At 38.1% G+C, this 21301-nt stretch overlaps 4 protein-coding genes across 6 annotated transcripts; 2 read left to right on the forward strand and 2 right to left on the reverse strand.

Moving 5' to 3' along the window:
* Positions 1-1824: 1824 nt before the first annotated feature.
* Positions 1825-5171, forward strand: LOC107694406 (uncharacterized). The gene is made up of 4 exons (XM_016494095.1): positions 1825-1873; positions 2663-2971; positions 4087-4235; positions 5052-5171. Exons 1-4 carry the CDS (start codon positions 1825-1827, stop codon positions 5169-5171), a joined length of 627 nt encoding a protein of 208 aa, XP_016349581.1.
* On the reverse strand, positions 4585-9902 carry LOC107694418 (uncharacterized). Of its 2 annotated transcripts, none has more exons than XM_016494106.1 (5): positions 9060-9902; positions 8636-8971; positions 6774-6937; positions 6353-6416; positions 4585-5845 (listed from the first exon to the last, which is right to left on the reverse strand). In XM_016494106.1, the coding sequence occupies exons 1-5, from the start codon at positions 9211-9213 to the stop codon at positions 5757-5759; spliced, it is 807 nt and encodes a 268-aa protein (XP_016349592.1). In that variant the 5' UTR covers positions 9214-9902; the 3' UTR covers positions 4585-5756. The 2 variants fall into 2 exon arrangements, with proteins under 2 accessions (XP_016349592.1, XP_016349591.1); XM_016494105.1 differs by having other exon boundaries at positions 4587-5863.
* Positions 9903-9982: 80 nt separating this feature from the next.
* On the reverse strand, positions 9983-16789 carry LOC107694417 (regulation of nuclear pre-mRNA domain-containing protein 1B-like). Of its 2 annotated transcripts, none has more exons than XM_016494104.1 (8): positions 16544-16789; positions 15470-15648; positions 14246-14375; positions 14022-14161; positions 13534-13652; positions 12484-12610; positions 12234-12409; positions 9983-11177 (listed from the first exon to the last, which is right to left on the reverse strand). In XM_016494104.1, the coding sequence occupies exons 2-8, from the start codon at positions 15618-15620 to the stop codon at positions 11028-11030; spliced, it is 993 nt and encodes a 330-aa protein (XP_016349590.1). In that variant the 5' UTR covers positions 15621-15648; positions 16544-16789; the 3' UTR covers positions 9983-11027. The 2 variants fall into 2 exon arrangements, with proteins under 2 accessions (XP_016349590.1, XP_016349589.1); XM_016494103.1 differs by having other exon boundaries at positions 13534-13655.
* Positions 16790-16914: 125 nt separating this feature from the next.
* LOC107694415 (TELO2-interacting protein 1 homolog) lies at positions 16915-19502 on the forward strand. Its single transcript, XM_016494102.1, has 2 exons — positions 16915-17057; positions 17586-19502. Exon 2 carries the CDS (start codon positions 17632-17634, stop codon positions 19420-19422), a length of 1791 nt encoding a protein of 596 aa, XP_016349588.1. The 5' UTR covers positions 16915-17057; positions 17586-17631; the 3' UTR covers positions 19423-19502.
* Positions 19503-21301: the final 1799 nt, after the last annotated feature.

Here is a 21301-nt window from a genome sequence, read left to right on the forward strand (position 1 = left end):
GGAGGAGTTCTGGAAAAGCCTTCTCAGGAGCAGCTTCTGGAACTACTTCCTCTGGGGCAGGTTCTGAATGAGCTGGTATTACCCAATATCCATACTCCAAAATTATTCAAAACTGCTGGATCTTGAAATGGCTGCAGTATTCTGTCATGAGATGCTCTTGCGGCAATATTGAAGATCCAATCGCAGCTTTATTGTAGTCCCAAAACAGTAATCCACATCAAGGCAAAAACCAGAAAAACATGCACAAGGTAATCCACAAACATAGAACCCGCAAACGCGAAGTACCATGAGCACAAGGTAACAGAACTCAATACGGCAGAAACCAAAGACAGACCACAGCGTATAAATATAGGTGAGCTGAGTATCTCAATCACACACAGCTGAGAGTAATGGACCAATAATCAGAGCAAGGGATGATGAGAACTGAAGTCCACAAGCACTGGGCAATGATCTGGGAGGTGTGCCCTCTGGTGGCTGTCATGAGGACTCCAGCAGACGACCGTGACTGAAGCTGCTTGACACAACTTTGCAGTGTACTCACTTACAGTTTCATTCAGTATATGCTCAGATAATGTTCTGTAAAACTCATCTTTTACTAATTTCATCTTTACTGGCATGCTGAAATTCAGAATGATTCACAGCAGTTTCAAAATCATTGAGTTCTGACTCTGTCAAGATATGTGTGCTGGGTGACTTAAAGGGATAGTTCACCCAAAAATGAAAATTTTATGTTTATCTGCTTACCCCCAGGGCATCCAAGATGTAGGTGACTTTATTTCTTCAGTAGAACACAAACGAAGATATTGAACTCAAACCGTTGCAGTCTGTCAGTCATATAATGTAAGTGAATGGGAATCACGGCTTTGGGAGTAAAAAAAAAACACTCAAACAAAACCAAATTAAACTCTGCGGCTCGTGACGATACATTGATGTGTAAAGACACAAAACGATCGGTCTGTGCAAGAAACTGAACAGTATTTATATCGTTTTTTACCTCTGATTTTCACCACAATGTCTGAACTGTCTGAACTCAGCGCGTCCTCCTGAGCGCGTTCTCGACAGCACACGCGTGAGGCATCTTCTTCTTCTTGCTTTACGGCGGATCGCAGACTTACAAGTGCATTACCGCCACCTATCTCTCAAGTGGACCATTGACACTCCTAATTGAGATTGTAGATAGAGTGTCAATGGTCCATAGGTGGCGGTAATGCACTTATAAGTCTGCGATCCGCCGTAAAAATTGAAATCGCATCATATGACCCCTTTAAGCTATAGGAACATAAAGCTGCATTTTTCCGGACAGCACTCTCCTAAACTCAAAAAAATAAAAATAAATAGTAGCATGTACTGATGGCAAATTCTCCGCAAGTCTTTCTCAGGACCTAGAGTATTGGCTGCTTGTAACTGCATGATGGAGGTTACAGAAGGAACAGTTTCAACCCCTTCTATCCTGATCTGAGCCCTCTGTCTTGCTCCACATACTTCACCTGCTTTCACAGCTTTATTCACCAGTCCTGTGTTGTCCTCGTCTACATAAAGACTGTAAATCAGGATAGCTTTCATCTGACTGCTAGTCTTCTAGATTTATGGTCTATATTAGTTTAAAAAGTGTCAGTCACTAAGATAAAAAGCTGTTAAATAACAGTTCATTGTTGAAAGTTTTTTTGCTGCTATATATAGTTGGTAATGTCTGATCTTGTGGTCAGTGAGCCACTTCCTGATGAAAGTCATAGAAACTGAAAACCTTCAGATGAGTTCGAGCTTCAGTGGCAAGAGAACCGAGAAAATCAACACACTTATAATAATACCTGATCATTGATCAAAATGTCCTTCAGCATGTGGGTTTTCACTGTGCTTTTCATCAGTATGGAGGGTAAGATAAATATTTGAAGTATTTTCTTTTTGCTAGCAGTCTATTGTTTTAGTGGTTGTGGTCACTGGTCAGGTGACTTACTGGAACGTTTTCAACAGTTTGTAGTCAGTTCATCCTATACAAGTCTTGTACTTTTCACAATTTCTCTAACATGACAGTGTTTCTGAAATCTCTCTGAGATCTAGAAACAGTAAGATACTGCTATTGAAAAGACATTTTCTGAAACCTCAACATAGAGATACTTGAGACTACTTAGATGAACATTTGTAAAATGTAAATTTCTTTGTGCTTTTTCAGTTAAACATATAGAGACTTTGTCACTAGTTTGTGAAAAACAGCAGCATAATGTAAATGTACCGTTATAATAGATGCATTACCTATTTGGTTTCCTGACACAGTTTTGTATGTTTCCTTTGTAATATTTTCATTTGAAATATGTAGTCACTGAATGCATTTTGTGCCAAAGCGATGATAAATGACCCACCGTTTAGCCCACATTCATGCTGTTGTGTTCACTAAGTTTTAAAAAAGTGACCTAATTATAAAGAAATTAGCCAGTGATTGTGGAAAAAAAATGGTGAACTGCATAAATGTTTCTACAGATTGTGCATAACACAGTGTACAGAAATATTCAATTATGCAACAATGTTTTCAAAAAAGCATTGTCACAGTAAAAATCATATTACAGATGTCATAGTTTAAACGGTACCTATGAACACAGAATAAATATTACATGTAGAAACAGTACAAGTAATATGGTACATCTAACCAGTTTTAATATTCTTTCAGATCTTGTGAATGGCGATGAGTTAAAGACTGTGATGGAGGGAGATGTTCTCACTCTACAAACAAGAGACACTGAGAGTCTCAGTGAAGTAACATGGCTGTTTAAACGAGGTGATCAAACTGTTCGTATCGCACAGATGTATCAGGGTTATGAACCCTTTTATGAAGAAACACTAACCGGCAGAGTGAAAATGAACCCAAAGACTGGAGCTCTGACCATCTGGAACATCAGCAGCAGCGATTCTGGACTTTATCAAGTTTCTCTCCACAGTGGATCTGTCTCAGAGAAAAGGATCAGAGTGGATGTTTACAGTAAGTTTTACCGGCAGCAGGTTCATAAGAACAGCAAAAATGATCAAAATGGAAAAGAGGTGTAAGTTAATGAGTAAGCATCGGTTTGATAAGATCACTCAACACTCTTAAAAATAAAGGTGCTTAAAAGGTTTTTCACAGCGATGCCATAGAAGAACCATTTTTGGTTCCACAAAGAACCATTCAGTCAAAGATTATTTAAAGGGTTAGTTCACCCAAAAATGAAAATTCTGTCATTAATTACTCGCCCTCATGTCGTTCCAAACCGTAAGGCCTCAGTTCATATGCGCTTCCGCAAGTATTATCACATTTATTTATTTGCTTGTTTGTTTGAATCTCTCAACAGTTTACAACAGTAACCAGGTGGTGAAGACAAGAAAAGGATACAAAATTAGTGTCACTTGCAATCATCACCTGCACTCTCTCACTTGTAGCAGAAAAAGACAAGACCCTCAAATCTGTAAATTTGTACTTTATAAGGCAAGCAGATGGCCAGAATATGAATGAACATGCAAAGTTGCACTTAAGTATGGCAAGCCGTTTTGACTTTTATTCATTCTCAGGATATGAATTATTGATATCAACAATTAAATTTGTACTAGTTAAAATTTTAATTCTTGATATCAGGAATTAAAAATAAAGGTTTTTACTAGTAAGAATTGTATTTCTGATATGTTAAATTGTCATTTCAACTAATAAGAAATTAATTATTGATATCAACAATTGATTTTGAATGGCAGCATATGGTGACATTTAACTAGTGAAAATACAATTACAGATATCAAGAATTATAGTTTTTACTAGTTGAAATCTAATTCCTGATATCAAGAATTAACATTCTAACTAGAGAATTCATATCCTGAGAATGAATAAAAGTCAAAACGGCTTGCCATACTTAAGTGTTTTGCTCCTATACCGCAAAACACTTAAAGTGACATCGCAGATGTATGTGCATGTAACATTGTAATTTTGGCGAGGGGTGGGCACCAGGTAAAAATCATGTTCCGGGCCCTTGAAATAGTCACCACCAGTCACTGGCATACATTGTTGATTTTCCATCTATGTTTTCCATGCAAATTCCCGTTTAAATATGATGCCAATGTGTCTTTTTAAAGGGCCTGTTTCTGTACCTGTCATCAGGTCTCCAGTTGGTGTAAACCAAACTCAAGGTGAGACCCCCACTCTTTTTGATTGTTCATTTAGCAGACCACAACCAGCAGTTCAACATATGGATTTAAGAAGACTCAAAACTCAAAACAAAAAGGTGGATTTAAATAAGCAAACACTTAAGATTTTAGGATTTGTTAGGGTTAAAAGAATTGTTGCAAAACATAACAAAACATGCCAGAAACATATTAATCACAGTGATAATGATCCAGTCTTAGACTCTTCAGTGTTTATCAGTAGTTCAGTATTAAATCCATATGGTAACTTTTTTGGCGAGGCTGTTTATATACACTCGCCCACCTTATTTATACACCACTTAATTTGCATGGGCCCACCAAAAAATGGGGAATAGAAGATTGGAAAAAGTTTGCCTGGTCTGATGAGTCTCAATTTCTGCTGCACCATTCAGATAGTAGGGTCAAAATTATTATATCATCTGCTTCACAATGTTATGACACTGGCTAGAGTGAGGCAGCAAAATAACCTGGAACAGACAACAAAGCTCTTTCTACACGTTCATTTACTGAGGAATGAGCAAAGACCAATATAACAAACTAACATTACACAGCCTCGTCTTAAAATAATAATAAATAAAAAAAAGGAACAAGAAACCACCACCAACAGTTTCCAATGTGAGTAAGATGTTTATAATCATTTATAAGATATCTACAAAGAAAAGAAGCTGACAGTAAACTATCAACATTAAAACAAACAAATCAAAGCACAGGCAGGAAAACAATCAAACTACAACATAAAATAATAAACTAAACATAAACAACAAAATGAAACGAAACTCTAATGCGTATTCGTGTTTGTGCTCTGGAGAGCTGCTTGCAGAGAGTTTTTTGCAGTGTTGAGCAGTGTAGCCAATCACGGACATATCTGTTGATTTCTTGAACTTCTTGATATGAAGAAAAAAGGTTCTCTCAAACGGTTCAGAATTAACCTGACACAACAGATGTCCACTAGGTTCATCAAAGCAGCCACAGAAGATGGAGAAGTTCTGCTCTGTGTTGTGTTCTGTGAAAAATGATCGAGGCGTGTTTATCTCGTGGTATAAACGAGGTGAAATGTTGAACCAGACCAGCAATCCTGATCTCAACATCAACCTCAGTTTAGCTTCATTATAATGATCCAGAGATCTACAGCTGCACGGCTGTGAATCCAGTGAGTAATAAAACTGTCCATCAGTGTAAACCGATTAATAATTATATTATCACATGAAAGAGATCTGCCCACGACATGAAGGTATGAGAAATCAAACTACATTTAAAACAGAACTCTCTTCCTGTTGTAATGACCTCTGTGCTGTGTCTTCACAGACAAAGACATTCAATCACATGTTTATGAACAACTCTCTTCTCTTTCAGATTGTCTGGATCATTGCAGCATCACTGAGGCTCTGGTTCGTCTGGTTCTGTCTGGTCTGCTGGGAATCACCACTGTTGTATTTCTGGTTGAGCATCTGAGGTTCTGCTCATCTCAGAGAAGAGCTGCTGCTTCTGTATGATGGTGACTTGCATGAGATGTCTCAATGGTCTTTAAATGGAATCCTCAGCCCTTGTTGTCTTGTGAGTCCACACAATGTCTTGTATTTGTATTTTCGTCATCATGCCTTTTAGGCTCCATGGTTCAGGTCCTTTTTTGAACGCTGATTGTTATTGTCCACTGAACACTTTGTCACATCCACCATCTCTAAGGATTCATCTGTGGTTGGTTTACTTGCTGATTGTAGGGGGAAAAGATTTTCAGGGCTATTAAGTTCAAAGATATGGATATAAAACAATGTATTTACTTCTATAGCCACTTTTTGTAATATACTTAATTTAGTCATCTATGACAATAATAATTATGTAAAGTATTTCTCAGCAAATATTGAAGTGGTTTAACTTATGCGTTTGAATAATAATCAGTATATTTTGTTATTAAATTAATTTACATTTTGAAATGATAAAAAAATACATTAAAATGCAATGCATACAGACAATGGCACGAGTACCTGCAAAAATTATATTATGCCAAACTATGTAATATTATTTCTTAAAAGAAAATTTCTTTGGTTTTCTCAAAGTGCAGGTCCCGTATGACTTAAGTTTCTTTAAAATATCTGATAATTTGACAAATCGAGATTAGTGAAGGTTGTAAAATGTCAAAACCCTAAAAAAACATAATATTTGTCATGATACAAAACCCAGAGTCCTCTACTGGACTGACCTCCACTGCTGGTTGAGCTGAGAGAAATCATCTCCTCAGGATCCCCTGTGCTATTTTGCTTCTTCTGTAGAGAGAAGAGAACGTTAAATCACAAACCATTGCACATAAAGGGTTTTCATACCAAAATATCATATAAACCAAAAAAAAAAAAAAACACAGAACAGGCTTCTTAAACCAATCAACGTTAATAATTAATATATGTACATAATGAATGAAATCTACTATGACTTCAAATGAAATCTTTTCTGAGCAAAATATCTCAAGGAAACTTATATGTCTTTCACAAATACTTCTACAAGTTCCCCAAAAACAAAACTGCATCTTAAACATTGCATAGCCTTAACACTGCTGTTAATAAGTGTTACAATATTAATACAAAAACAGAAGTGTTGTCTAATTTTCCTGTGATGATAATACTTGCCTTTTGGCAGTTGATGATGCAGTTGATGACACAAATGATAACCAAAATCACAAATGCAGTCAACAATGCGATGCCCACTGCGATTATGTACAAATATTCTGGGCTGATTGTCCAGTGAGTCTCTTTGGCTTTGTTAGGAAAGTCTTCAGGAGTTTCCAGTGATCCTACAGACAATAAAGCAGATAGGACAAATGAATTAATATTTGGAGATTCTGGGCTAATGGTACTGAGCAGTTGCTCTGTACAGAACAAAACCTACAAAAACAACTAGAGATACAAAGTTCATGAATACAAACTTTGAATCTCATAATGTATTAGTAGTGTTGAAAAAACCAGCATATGCTGGTTAGGTATGTTTTGACGCTGGGATGCTGGTTTAAGCTGGTCCTATGCTGGTCCTTTGCTGGTTTATGCTGGTCCTTTGCTGGTTTATGCTGGTCCTTTGCTGGTTTATGCTGGTCCTTTGCTGGTTTATGCTGGTCCTTTGCTGGTTTATGCTGGTCCTTTGCTGGTTTATGCTGGTCCTTTGCTGGTTTATGCTGGTCCTTTGCTGGTTTATGCTGGTCCTTTGCTGGTTTATGCTGGTCCTTTGCTGGTTTATGCTGGTCCTTTGCTGGTTTATGCTGGTCCTTTGCTGGTTTATGCTGGTTTATGCTTGGTTTATGCTGGTCCTTTGCTGGTTTATGCTGGTTTATACTGGTCCTTTGCTGGTTTATGCTGGTCCTTTGCTGGTTTATGCTGGTTTATGCTTGGTTTATGCTGGTCCTTTGCTGGTTTATGCTGGTTTATACTGGTCCTTTGCTGGTTTATACTGGTCCTTTGCTGGTTTATGCTGGTCCTTTGCTGGTTTATGCTGGTCCTTTGCTGGTTTATGCTGGTCCTTTGCTGGTTTATGCTGGTCCTTTGCTGGTTTATGCTGGTCCTTTGCTGGTTTATGCTGGTCCTTTGCTGGTTTATGCTGGTCCTTTGCTGGTTTATGCTGGTCCTTTGCTGGTTTATGCTGGTCCTTTGCTGGTTTATGCTGGTCCTTTGCTGGTTTATGCTGGTCCTTTGCTGGTTTATGCTGGTCCTTTGCTGGTTTATGCTGGTCCTTTGCTGGTTTATGCTGGTCCTTTGCTGGTTTATGCTGGTCCTTTGCTGGTTTATGCTGGTCCTTTGCTGGTTTATGCTGGTCCTTTGCTGGTTTATGCTGGTCCTTTGCTGGTTTATGCTGGTCCTTTGCTGGTTTATGCTGGTCCTTTGCTGGTTTATGCTGGTCCTTTGCTGGTTTATGCTGGTCCTTTGCTGGTTTATGCTGGTCCTTTGCTGGTTTATGCTGGTCCTTTGCTGGTTTATGCTGGTCCTTTGCCAGCACATGACCAGCATAAACCAGCAAAAGGACCAGCATAAACCAGCATCAAAACATACCTAACCAGCATATGCTGTTTTTTTCAACAGGGGGATCTTGTGATGGGCCTCCAGTTTCACTCTGTAACTGGCTCTAGTTTAGAGGGTTTCATGTGTTTAATCATTTATTCATTTGTATTCATTATATTTCTATTCTATTCTGTTATAATGCTGTCTTAAAATTATAACCAAGTTTGCCCATATTTATATTTAGAAGTTTGGTGAACTCTGACACAGTTCAAAGATTAAACAACATTCATTAAAATTGTATTTATTCTGTGAACTCTTCAAAAATTGGGTTATAGACTGCAAGGTCTTTCAAAAACTTGGAAAAGAATCAAAGTATTTTTTAATGTTAATTGTTAAATTATGCCACATTCACGTTCCAGCAGTAGCCTACTAACCAAATTAGGTTCAGTATCGTATCAGTACTTTTTTTTTTTTTTAACAACATTGTAGATTTTATAGAAACTAACCGTGGACCGTGACGTCGAAGAACCTCTCCTTCAAGATGTTAGCGACGTCGAAATACGAGACAACGTAACATCCCTCATCACTGACTCTGGCATCAACGAAGATTATGGACAAACTCTCCGTGTCAAACCTGACTGAGAATCTGTCGGATTTCTTGGCGGGGCAGCCATTCTTCTCCTCTCCGGGGGAACAGTAGCGGATAATGGGATCTCCTGTCCTGTCTTCGCAGTTTTTTCGTAACGTTAAAGTCACTCGCCTCACATTCCCAGGTGTTTCGACGCGTAGGGTGACGCTTTTTCCACTTTTTACCTCCACTCTCTCACTGTCACTCACAGCACCTGATAAAAAAAATAATATTTGTACTTTAAGACACATATTCACACTTTATTTAAGAACAACCAACAGAGATAACTTTGCTTTACTTACCGGCGATGGCAAGACAGGCTATGATGAGCAGGAAGAAGCGATGCATTTTAATAAGTTCTATTCGGCTTGTCCCTTGATTTAATAACAATAATAATAATAAAAAAGCTTCATTAGCGGCTACGTGATCTATCCGGCACTGAATTGGTAAAAGCATGTGTCAAAATAGACACGCACGCCTGGTATTTAAAGGATGGGCGTGACCTGCAGGACCTCTACCAATCGCTAAGCTCGGTTACGCTGTTGTTGTCCGGAGTCTTTAGCGGAAGCGCAAAGCGACGCTTAAAGTCAACCTCACCTTTTGTGTTGTAATTTATTTGATAAACTTCACTTTTTATTAAAAAACTTTTTTTTTTGTCCTCGACGTCTTTTATATGTTTTGTTGTCTTAACGTTTTTATTGACCGCTTACTAAAAACGAGCGGTGGTTTAAAGAGCACTGCCCCGACAGACGCACGCAATCAGCAGATTACAGAACCTCACTTCACATTACACGACAAACGCCGAATCAACCTGTGTGTACATGACCACACAGAAGCGCCGATGAACGCCAGCAGACAAAACTCCACGAACTGTATGTCTGCGTCTATCTGTCTCAACATTCTGTTATTATTGTGTTTACTGTGTACTGTATGCAATTTAAGTCTTAATGAATATTCTGTATTCAGTATGTGCTTTAATGTGGTGGTGGATGTCAACTGCACTAGAGGCACATATCTTAACACACAAGTTAACATGTTCCCCCAGGGTTCCTTTAGCTCTGCTGTACTTTACCAAACACATTCCTCTCTGCCAAACAGATCTGACTCCTCAGTCTCTTGTGCAGGTTGACAGTACACTGCTTTCCCCCCACTCGCATGAATGGACAACTTGCCTATTGACTGTTCATTTCAATAAAGAATCTGCAAACAAAATATTACCAAGAGAATGAGTTTATTCTTTATGCTTCAAAAGATGAATAGCAATCCATGTTGTGCTAAACAGCTCACTGGTACCTGAGCCATTAAACTAAACTGGGTCCAGAAAGTAAAGAAAATTGCCAAATGTCTTCAAAATCTGAAAGACAAAATGGCCACAGAGCACAAGATGGCTTTTCAGCTCAATAGTGTCACTGATTCTAAATCTGTAAACAACGATGACTTTCAAGAAACCTAGAAAAAGCTTCACTTCAGTATTCTCTGTGTTTGATGGTTTGTTTTGGTGGTGATCAACAGCATAAACATAAATATGTTCCACTCATCTGTGAATTAAACATAAGAAATGTTTTGGACAGAGTTTGGCCACTTTATATTTCAGATGCTTCACACAATCTCATTTACATGTGCCTCTGATAATACAACAATCCATTCAAATCAAATCTCAAAGATTCACTTATATCAAAAAACATTTTGTTGTTGAATGTGTTCGGTCATATTTAATGAGAGACACTGTAAACATACAGTGACCATAGAAGAGACTGCGATCACACTGTATTCTTCTCACAAATATCAGCAAATCTGTTGTATTTATCAGCAAAATAATCATTTGAAGAAAAACAGGTCAGGTTTGTAACCAAAATATATCACAGTCTGATGATGGGCATGAGTTTCGTTAATTTCTCTTGATATTATAAACTCGGTCAATAGCAGTGAGGTGTTTAAAACTGAATCCTCATGTTTAGTTTCCTCCAAAAACCAAAATGAAGCAAAATTAAACTCTCAGCAATAAAACTAAAAACCTACAGGTATAAGACAAAGCAAAGGGAGTTGCTTTCCACAGCAAAGTCACATCAAAAGAAAATCTCCACACTGAGTCTGGTTTACTGACGGATCGACTCGCAGGCTTGATCTCCGTGAGGTTTAGCTGACATGAGAACTACTGAAAAACAAACTTGTGAAAGCTGAGCTGGTGACAGCAGATCTTCATCACTCGCTCCATTACTGATGTTACTGTCCGTGAGGAGGAGCCCAGTGTCTGTGAGTCTCAGAGATGTTCAGTCAGTGGAAAACAGATCTCCAGCAGACGGGAGAGGAGCCAGACCGCCGGTGACATTCGGTAGAAGAGAAAGATCTGGAAGACTCTGGATGTGAGACTTCAGCTCCTTCCTCACTTGTGTGACGCGAGCCAGTTTCTGCTTGTATTCCTGCAGGAACACCAGATAATCAATAAATGAATCAGTCCAAAATATTCAAAAGTTTGGGGCCATTCAGATGTTTTTAAATAAATTCATACTATTTTATTCAGTAAAGATGCATTAAATTGATCAAAAGTGACAGTAAACACATTTATAATGTTACAGAAGATTTCTATTTCAAACAAATGATGTTCTTTTGATTGACAAATTCATGCCGACTCTTTTCTCTTTCTATTTATTAAAGAATCATGAAAAATAAAATGCATCACAACTTCCAAAAACACATTAAACTGTTTTTAACATTGATGATATTCAGAAATGTTGTTTGAGCAGCAAATCAGCATATTAGAATGATTTCTGAAGATCATGTGACACTGAAGACTGGAGTAATGATGCTGAAAATTCAGATTTGATCACAGGAATCAACTACACTTTAACATATACTAAAATAGAAATCAGTTATTTGAAATTGTAATAATATTTCACAATGTTACTGTTTTTACTGTATTTCTGATCAAATAATTGCAGCCTTGGTGAGCAGAAGAGACTTCTTTCAAAAACACTAAGTTTGATTTACTCTTCCATGAAACACAAAAGGAAACATTTCACACAAGCTTGTTTTTAAGCTCGAAAATGAAGGAAAAGTACCATAAAAGTATGAAAATTATCCCAAAAGTTGTTCATATGACTTTGTGATATATTCAAAGTCTTGTGAAACCAAGACAGCTTTGTGTGAGGAATTTAAACCTAAATGAACCCAACTCAAGTTGAAACAAAATTACGATTTATCAGTGAATAATGATTTAATTTTGGTCTTTTTGTCAGAAGATTTCCAAAAACTTTGAATGTAGCACGCAAGTAATACGGACTACTTTTATAATACTATTTTGTTGCTTGAAGGTAAAAATCACATCCACTTTTATTGTATTGAAACCATCAGCTCTGATATTCTGCAGAAATTCTCCCAAGGAAGAGAGAAAATCAAACAGGTTTGGAAAGACACGAGAGTAGATGATGATGACAGGATGGTAAACTTGTCTTTTAACACATTTAGGAGTCTCGTACCTCCAGCTTCTTCTCCCTCTCGTTGAGCGCATCTCTCTGGCTCTGGATGTATTCTGTCAGCATTCGGGCCAGCTGTCTCCGGTCCTCTAACTCAGCAGCCAGGCGTCCGTTATACTCCGCCAGCAGCAGACAGGCCTCGTCCACCGTCTTTGACAGCTTATCTGCCGCCTGTTTATCTGCAGAGAATACAGAGTTTCATCAGAAAACCACTTCCTGTTAGACAGAGGTATGCTTCTCCTGTGAGACTCACCTGAGATCTTCTCCAGAAGAGAAACGTCCTGCACTTCCTGTGGAAGTGATGCGATCTTCTGTCTCACAGCAGCGTCACCGGACGCAGCGTTCTCTAGATCCTGCAGCACTTTCACCAGGTCCTCCGTCTGTGGATCATGCCAGTCACACACAATCTTTCTTATAAATCAGTTTAGTTTCTAAAATCTGATTGGATGAACTTGGTAAAATGGCGCTATTCTATGAAACCTTACAAAACAATAACAGAAACAATACCATAATTTTTTACCATAACTGATCTGAAAATCAAGGGTTACAATCACATTTCTTTGAGTAAATGGCCAAACTAAGGGGCTCATGGGAAAAAGTGTACTCTAATATCTAATATAATGTATATATAAAAAGTATAAATACTGGTAGTTGCTTTGAAACGTCAAGCAGTTTTAGCAGTGTCTTGCAATGTGATGTCAAATCAACTGCCCGTGCTTTTTATATAAACATTAAATTACAAACATTAAAATTATATTAATTATTAATGTTAATATATTTTCCCCATGAGTCCCTTAAATGCCATTTATTATTCAAAGAATAGTGGTTCCTACCTTTGATTGTTGATAGTGATTGTTATTATAGAATTTTTATTCAATATCGAGCTTTTAGATTTAAAATTATGTATTTATATTTGTATATTGCTATTTTTAGATATTTTTGCCTTTACTAGTGCATTTTAAATGGTCCTGCAAAGTGAACAATAAAATAAAACAAATAAAAATACAAACATTCCATGTATAGTATAATAATAAAAGAATTAAAATAAAAAAGTTTTACAATTTTCAGATGGAGAACCACATGTAAAGCTGCTTTAGCAGTGCATCTGAAATTGTTTTAAACAATATTTTATTTTAATTCTGTTATTACAGACATTACTTAGACAGACCTTTTGTATTTTTATTTAATAGTTCAATTTATTTTTAACACTGCATTCAAAATGGACTAATAAAATCAATCATCAATATCATATCAAGAATCAGGGTTTAGAATCACATTTCTTTTGAGTAAATGTCATTCGCACCAGTTGTGGAGCAGCTGCGTCTGTCTCCTGGGGAGAATAGTGACCTCTGTAATCATCATCTTCCTCCTCCTCTTCCTCCTGGACCTTCTGGTAGCTTCTCTTCAATTTTTTTCTATCATCTGCTACAAAATAACCTGCAACTTTTACTTCACTTTGCTTTCAAAAAGAGACGATTCAGTTCATGCATTCTACAGGACAGTAAACAAACATGCATTTTGGTGAAAACAATGCCTGATGAAGGTTGCATGACCAAAATGTTGCATTAAAATACGATTTGCAAGCTATAGCAGTGATGAAAACTGAAATAACACAAACTGAAGCATGAATGATGAAAACATATGACATAAATGAAATCTCTCTTATATCTGAGCTTCTTCTTTATCTAGATTGCAGCTCTGGTCACTCTGGACATTCATCTACCAACTTCATCAGGTGCATCTTGGGATGTTTTTAAAAACGTTTACACCGTGTGCATGTATCGCGCTGACCTGCGGGCTTCTGTTTGGGACTGTCTGAGTCCTCTATAGCCAGTTTGAGCTGCTGGATGAAGTCTGCACGGTAGAGGTTCCGCTCCTGCCAGATGTTCAGCAACCTCTCCATGTGCCTCTTAGAACCATCATCTCCGTCTCTGCCAGAGAAAGACACAGAATACATGTGAGACAGGACAGATTCATGCTACTGAACACATAAGCATATGTGAAGGTGCGTTTACCTGGCCACATGTGAGCAGGCATCAACCAGGACGCCCTCAAAGTCTTTGGCGAACTCAGGACCCTTTTTCTTACTGTTCTGAATCACGTCATTAGCTAGATACAGGAACGTCAACTTCCTGCTGCTTTTAGCTGAACAACAAACATTTCATTATTACTAACTTTAGAACAAAAACTTTTTGTGTTTCAGTTTGAATGTTTCAGCCTTTTAGCCATTTTGAAGGTTAACCTTGTTTACACAACCAGCATGCCTTGTGCAAACTAAACTAAACAAGTAAAGTTTGGTCTTACATTCCTTGATTCCCAGATCTGTTTGTTCCCTTTAAAGCAACAGTTCAGCCAAAAAAATAACATTTATTGTGCTCATGCTCAGGCCATCCAAGATGTAGATGAGTTTGTTTCTTCATCAGATTTGGAGAAATGTAGCGTTGCATCACTTGCTCAGCAATGGATCCTCTGCAGTGAATGGGTGCCGTCAGAATGAGAGTCCAAACAGCTGATAAAAACATCACAATAATCCACAAGTAATCCACACATCTCTCCAGTCCATCAGTTAATGTCTTGTGAAGAGAAAAGCTGTGTTTGTAAGAAACAAAGCCATCATTAAAGTGTTTTAACTTCAAACTGTTGCTTCTGGCCAAAATTCAAGTCCATTATCCATAATAACGCTTCCTCCAGTGAAAAAGTCCATCTCTTGTTGTCTCTCACATCAAAATCCAGCCACATATTTGTTCTGAAATGTTTTGGCTTGTAAACAGTTTTTAATCTGTGCAGATTTCTCTCCTGATTGAGACCAGATAGCTTTTTCACTGCAGGAAGTGTTTTTATGGAGTATGGACAAACACTTTAGCTGGAAGCAACGGTTCAACAAATTTAAAAAACATCTTAATGATGGATTTGTTTCTTACAAACACGCAGCTTTCCTCTTCACAAGATGTTAACTGATGGACTGGAGTGATGTGTGGATTACTTGTGGATTATTGTGATGTTTTTATCAGCTGTTTGGACTCTCATTCTGACGGCACCCATTCACTGCAGAGGATCCATTGCTGAGCAAGTGATGCAACGCTACATTTCTCCAAATCTGATGAAGAAACAAACTCATATACATCTTGGATGGCCTGAGGGTGAGTATATTTTCACTATTCCTTCAACTACCATTGTAAACCCAAAGCTGCAGCTGTTAACCGATCACCAGTGTCAACAGCGGTAAAACTCTCTCTTACCTTTCTTCATTTCTCTGTGCCACACACGCACGATGAAGGATGCATGTTTGCGGTGATGAATGATCCACAGAGACAGAGTCTGAACACTCTGCTGCGAGTTACTCAGTTCAGACAGCTTCTTCTCCAGCGCAGACTCGGAGAAAGACGACATGCTGACCGCTCTCTCTCACCAAACCACCCTGAGAAGACACAACAGGTTATAAACAGGTCTGAGTTGCATTTCACTTAAGAAATTTAAAGCTGCTTTCGAACTAAGGGACTCACAGGAAAAAATGGACCCTTATATTTACATTTATATAATATATAAAGTATGGGTAGTTGACTTTTGACTGTTTGATGTGTTATTCTGCATTTAAAACTACTTTCTAAACAATATTTTTTACTATAATTCTTATTATAGTATAGCTTCGACATGGAATATTCGTTTATATGGCATAGTTTTATTTTATTTTTCACAATCCAAGGACATTTAAAAATAAACTACAAATAAAAGGTTTTAAAATAGTGCTAAAATTATACGCATTCTCTCAAACTGCCATAAAATTTAATCCGGAAGCTTGATATTAAATAAAAATGCTACAATAATACATTTAATTTGTCAACTAACCACATACATACACATTATTAAACCACTTTCAAATGCATTTTGCTTATTTTTAAATAATTGTTATGCATATTAGGATTCATGACCTCATTTTCTGTGGTCTACTTGTATTAAGAGAGACCACATGGAATATTTGTTCTTTAGAGACCAATATAGTAAAACAATGTACATATGAATAAAATTTGCACACACACACACACACACACACACACACAAAGTATTTATAACGGTAGTTTGATTGCATATATATAGGCCATGTGATTAACAAAGTAGATATAATAGAAGAGTTTGAACTTAAACTCCATACAGAGTCTGAGTTATTGATTAGCTGAGAAGGTGATTATTTGTAATGCAAAATTTCTGGGACATGCAGCCAACATATTCAAGACAGTAAAAGCTAATTAAGCAGGTTAAAGAAACAAATCAAGCAAACAACTAAAACATAAAAGGTAATGTAAATAAATTCTCACCTGTCAGCAGTTTTTGTAACGTTAGCCTAATCTGGATTTAAATTCAATATGGCACAACGCACGCGGGAAACACTAAATACGAACTACTGCGGATCAAAAGGGTGGTTTAAGTCGAGATATTAATAAATCGAATGAATAAGATATGATCCGTGAGTATATTCCTCGAAACTTTTGCCGAATGTTTGAACACGACGAGATTCTGTTCCAAGTTGGTTGATAAACAAACGAGCGTCGCGTACGTGACGTCACATCGACGCGACGCGACATCATGCTGGATGTGTTTTTTGCAACGCTGTAATATTTACAACATGTCTCGTTTTGAATAATAATACCAGCCATTTTCAAGTCACGTGTGTTCTTTTGTCTTGGAAACCCAGCCTTTGTTTGCTAGCAGGCATAGATGATCTCTCTCTGGACTGAAATTCGTAATTTTATATTTAATGAAATAAAGCAGGAGTTTATTGACATGATTGTTAGCTGCTGACATGACTTAGCTGCACTGAACCACTCAAGAGTAAGTACTATGGGAAATTTTAAGGGGAGGTGCTGTAAGTAAATATTCAATATGCTCGTTCACTCTTCATATGTTAAAATAAAACATGACCATAGAAGAATAGACTTGTATTGTGACTTTACGACTTTTAAATGTGCTTACTGGGCACCATCTTATTAATCATACACAGTAACAAGAGTGATATACACCTCATAGGACATCAAATGTTTTAGTGTGATAAGCAGTTCATAGTCATAGACTCTTTTGTCAATGTTTTTTTGCATGTTTGTTTTAAGATAACATGCTTTATGTATGCTAGTGAAAACAATTATCAGCAATATTATTTAAGAAGTTGGAAAATGAACTGCATCCATTGTGAAATGCATTTACTTGACTATATAATAAAAATGTCACTTCAAGGAATCAGTCATTGAATACTAACAAATGCTGATTAATACTTGTTTAGTTGCCAAAAGTTTCTCTTTGTCATACATTTTTATATTTGTATTTCTCATGTTTGTCTCTCTCATGACGATTTTTTTTTTCCAGAATTGTATTAACATCCTTCACAGATCTTGTGCTCCATACATGAAGAATGGCTGAACATCAGATCGAAGACCCAAAGATTGCATTTGCATATCTCCGCCCATCCTGTGTCCTCCTGACCAAAGAACCTACGGTTGCTAACGTAGAAGCTCTTAGTGGTCATCTCCACAGTGTGAGCGATGGAGCTCTCCAACAGCTCCAGGACTATATTCTGTTTCCCCTCAGATTTGTCCTCAAATCCCCTGGCTCAAAGCGGGAGGGACTCATCCAGGCGGTGATGGAAGCCGTGACGTATGTGCTGGAGAGCACTTGCGTTCAGAGTTGGGATTCTCTACGGGATCTGTTCTCTGAGCTGTGCCTTTGTCTGTGTTCCCCAAAAGACCCGGGAAAACCCGCCACAACCTCTGAGGAACTAAAGCTGGCCGTCCTTAGATGCCTGGACACCCTTATGCACTCTGCCTACGGTGACATTGTTTTTAAACTCTACGAGCCAAGCATGTTGCCTGGACTTGGAGCCGCCGTTTCACTACTTCTGGCATTAGCAGAGCACGAAAAGGCTAGAGGAGTTCAAACGGCTTCCCTTAAATGTCTCCTTTCTTTGTTTCAGCAGTGCGACTGCGTAGAGGAACACATTGAGCCAGGACGGGACGAGAGGTATCTGCTCGGACGCACCTTGGCCACTTTTTTACCTGGGATTTCTCGAGCCCTGAGTCTCGTAATAAGTGGAGATGTAAGACAAGGCCATACAGTTACAGTGAAGGCCATGAGGGTTTGGTACAAAGCAGTAGGTCTGGTAATGGCCGATGAGCAGCTTCAGAAAACAGACAATGATGTGGCAGCTGGAAATCTAGGGCTGGTTGAGAAGCTTGTTGTAAAGAGAAGTCCATCCTGGCGCAAAACCACATCCCAGCGCCTTGCTTTGGTCTTACAGAAGATCATTTCTTGCACATCTGCCCACCCGCACTGGAGAGTCAGACTTGAGTTGGTCAATCTATCCCATTTTCTTCTTTCTCAGTGTAGCCAGTCTGTGGGTGAATGTGTCGGTCTTCTTCTGGAAGCATTGGTAGGTGCTGTCAACGATGAGGAGCCTGAGGTTAAGCACAGGTGCAATGCAGCATTAGATGAGGTGGCACAAATGGGTCAAACCAATGGCAGACAGGACTTTACTGATATTCTATCCGAAAACCTCCACAGCTTGGCATCATCCTTACCTAGACTCATGAGAACATCTGACGACCAACGCAAGCTCTTTGTTCTTAATGTGTTCCTTGGGTACCTCAAGATTCTGGGGCCTAAAGTGGATGCGGTACTTTCTTCAGCAGTACATCTGGAGCGCATCTCCAAAGCATTGATGCAAGTGATGGAGCTGGACGTAACGGATGTGAAGATCATCGAGGAGAGAACTCTGACGTCTTCGACAGACTTGAGACCTGACCTGCACCAAATCCCATCCCAGAGGAAATACTTCCTCTACTTCACAGATGACAAGATATTCTCAGCACTCAGGAAGATCTGCCGCATGTTGGGATACTACGGAAACCTCTACCTTCTTGTTGACCGCTTCATGGAATTTTACAGGGAGTCTTCGGTTTACAGAAAGCAAGCTGCTTTGGTCCTCAACGAGGTCATTGTCGGTGCTGCAGGCATTGGCGTAGAAACGGACACTTCTAGGATTGATTGTTCAGGAACAAACCGGTCTAGAACAAATCAAGAAGACTTGAAATCTTCAGTCATGTCCATCATCGAGGAGTACATCAGTTTGAGTAACTGGCATCTCCCTACAGTCTCAGAAGCCTTGGAAGGGAAACTTGAGTCTACAAACTCCTTGGTGTCCCAATAATCCAGAACGAAACTGTCTGCAGCTGCTTCCAGCATCCAAAACGCCAACGCTCCACCAACTCAACAGCAACATCTGGCAAATCTGTATCCAGTTGGAGTCGAATCAGTTTCCTGTCATGAACTGTAGGAAGTTTGCAGCATCCTGTTGCTGAGTCCACTCTGTTCTCCTGTCATTTAACAAAAGAAAATGGTATTTGAAGGCTCAGGACACATTACACCATAGTGATGCCATTAGGTCTTATAGTCCATTGTTGCTCCATGAACGCCATCCATCTGTTTAGCTTTGTCAACAGAAGAAAATATTTTTTTTTTCATGTTTTTCTGGCATGCAGTGCATTAATATATGACAGTATGCAGCCCAGCCCATCACTAGCTGTAAGATCAATGTCCCTTGAAAATCAACAATTTTCCTGGTTAATTATTAACATTAGTCATGCTCTCATGGTAATGACACTTACTATAAATTGCAAATGGGTCATTGACAATAAGGATGTCTGAGATCTTTAAGTAGTTTACTTGTTCACCCAAAAATGAAAATTCTGTCATTAATTACTCACCCTCATGTCGTTCCAAACCCGCCAAACCCGTGTACATCTTTGGAACACAAATTAAGATATTTGATGAAATCCGAAAGCTTTCTGACCCTGCAGAAACCGCAACATAACTACCACGTTCAAGGCCCAGAAAGGTAGTAAGGACATCATTAAAACAGTCCATGTGACAACAGTTGTTCAATTTTAATTTTATGAAACTACGAGAATTCTTTTTGTAAGCGAAGAAAACAAAAATAACGACTTTTCATCAATTTCTTCTCTTACATGTCAGTCTTCAATGCACATCGACGAGAGTACCATGAGGGTTTACAGGGCTTTATTCTGTTATTTACAGTTTTTTTTTTTATCACCTGACAACAAATACTTCCTGACATGTTCTAGATTCCTTAACCCTACCCCATACCTAAACACAACCTTTACAATGACTACCTTACTTACTATCAAAAAGCAGTAATTAGGAGTTTATTAAGGGAAAGCTCTTAGTTAATAGTTAATGTGTTCCCTAATCTGAAGTGTTACCAAATTACATTTGGGCAAAATGAGTCATGTCACTGACCCAAATATATAACCATGAGGAAATGGATATTTAGTGGTGTAGGTTTGCATATTTCCACCATAATCATTGGATGGGTGAATATTTTAGTCTAAAGTAAACATATCTTTCTCTATTAATAGGTTATACCATAACAGTGTCGTCTTTGTACGTTTACAAGCACAAGTCATGTTTTAAAGGACTAGAAAATGATTTAGGCTACTCACCCATATGTTGTTTTAAACCCGTATTACTTTGTTTCTTCAAAAGGAAACATTTGTAGAGCTTTTTATCCACATGTTTTTACAGCTTACGGAGGCTAGAGCTTTCAAGATTTTTAAAAAAAGATGCAAAGCAACTTAAAAGTACACAATTTTTGTTCTATATTCCAAATCCATGAGTTCAAGTGAGGTATACAATACAGGTTTAGAATAACATGAGGTTGAGTAAATGAAGACAGTTTTCATTTGAGTGAACTATCCGTTTAATATTAACCTATTCCTTCAACATATTTTATAGAAGCAAATAAAGTCAGTGTGATATTAGAACACTTCCAGTGCACTCTTTGGCATGTGACAACTTTTAATATTGCATCATTTACCTAACAGGCATTTCAAATCATGAGCCTCAATGTCAAAGGAATATGGATATTTTATTAAAGTTTGGTAAGGTTTTTTCCTTCAAGTAGGTAAATGTCAGAGAGTTTGATGTTTAGGCAGAGCGGGTGACATAATTTGTTTCTCATCACGTGACCATCACATGGTTGGATACACATGCATGTTCACCCTGCTGAA

The sequence above is a fragment of the Sinocyclocheilus anshuiensis genome, unplaced genomic scaffold (genome assembly GCF_001515605.1).
Source record: "Sinocyclocheilus anshuiensis isolate Anshui unplaced genomic scaffold, SAMN03320099.WGS_v1.1 scaffold1826, whole genome shotgun sequence".
NCBI classification, from domain to species: domain Eukaryota; kingdom Metazoa; phylum Chordata; class Actinopteri; order Cypriniformes; family Cyprinidae; genus Sinocyclocheilus; species Sinocyclocheilus anshuiensis.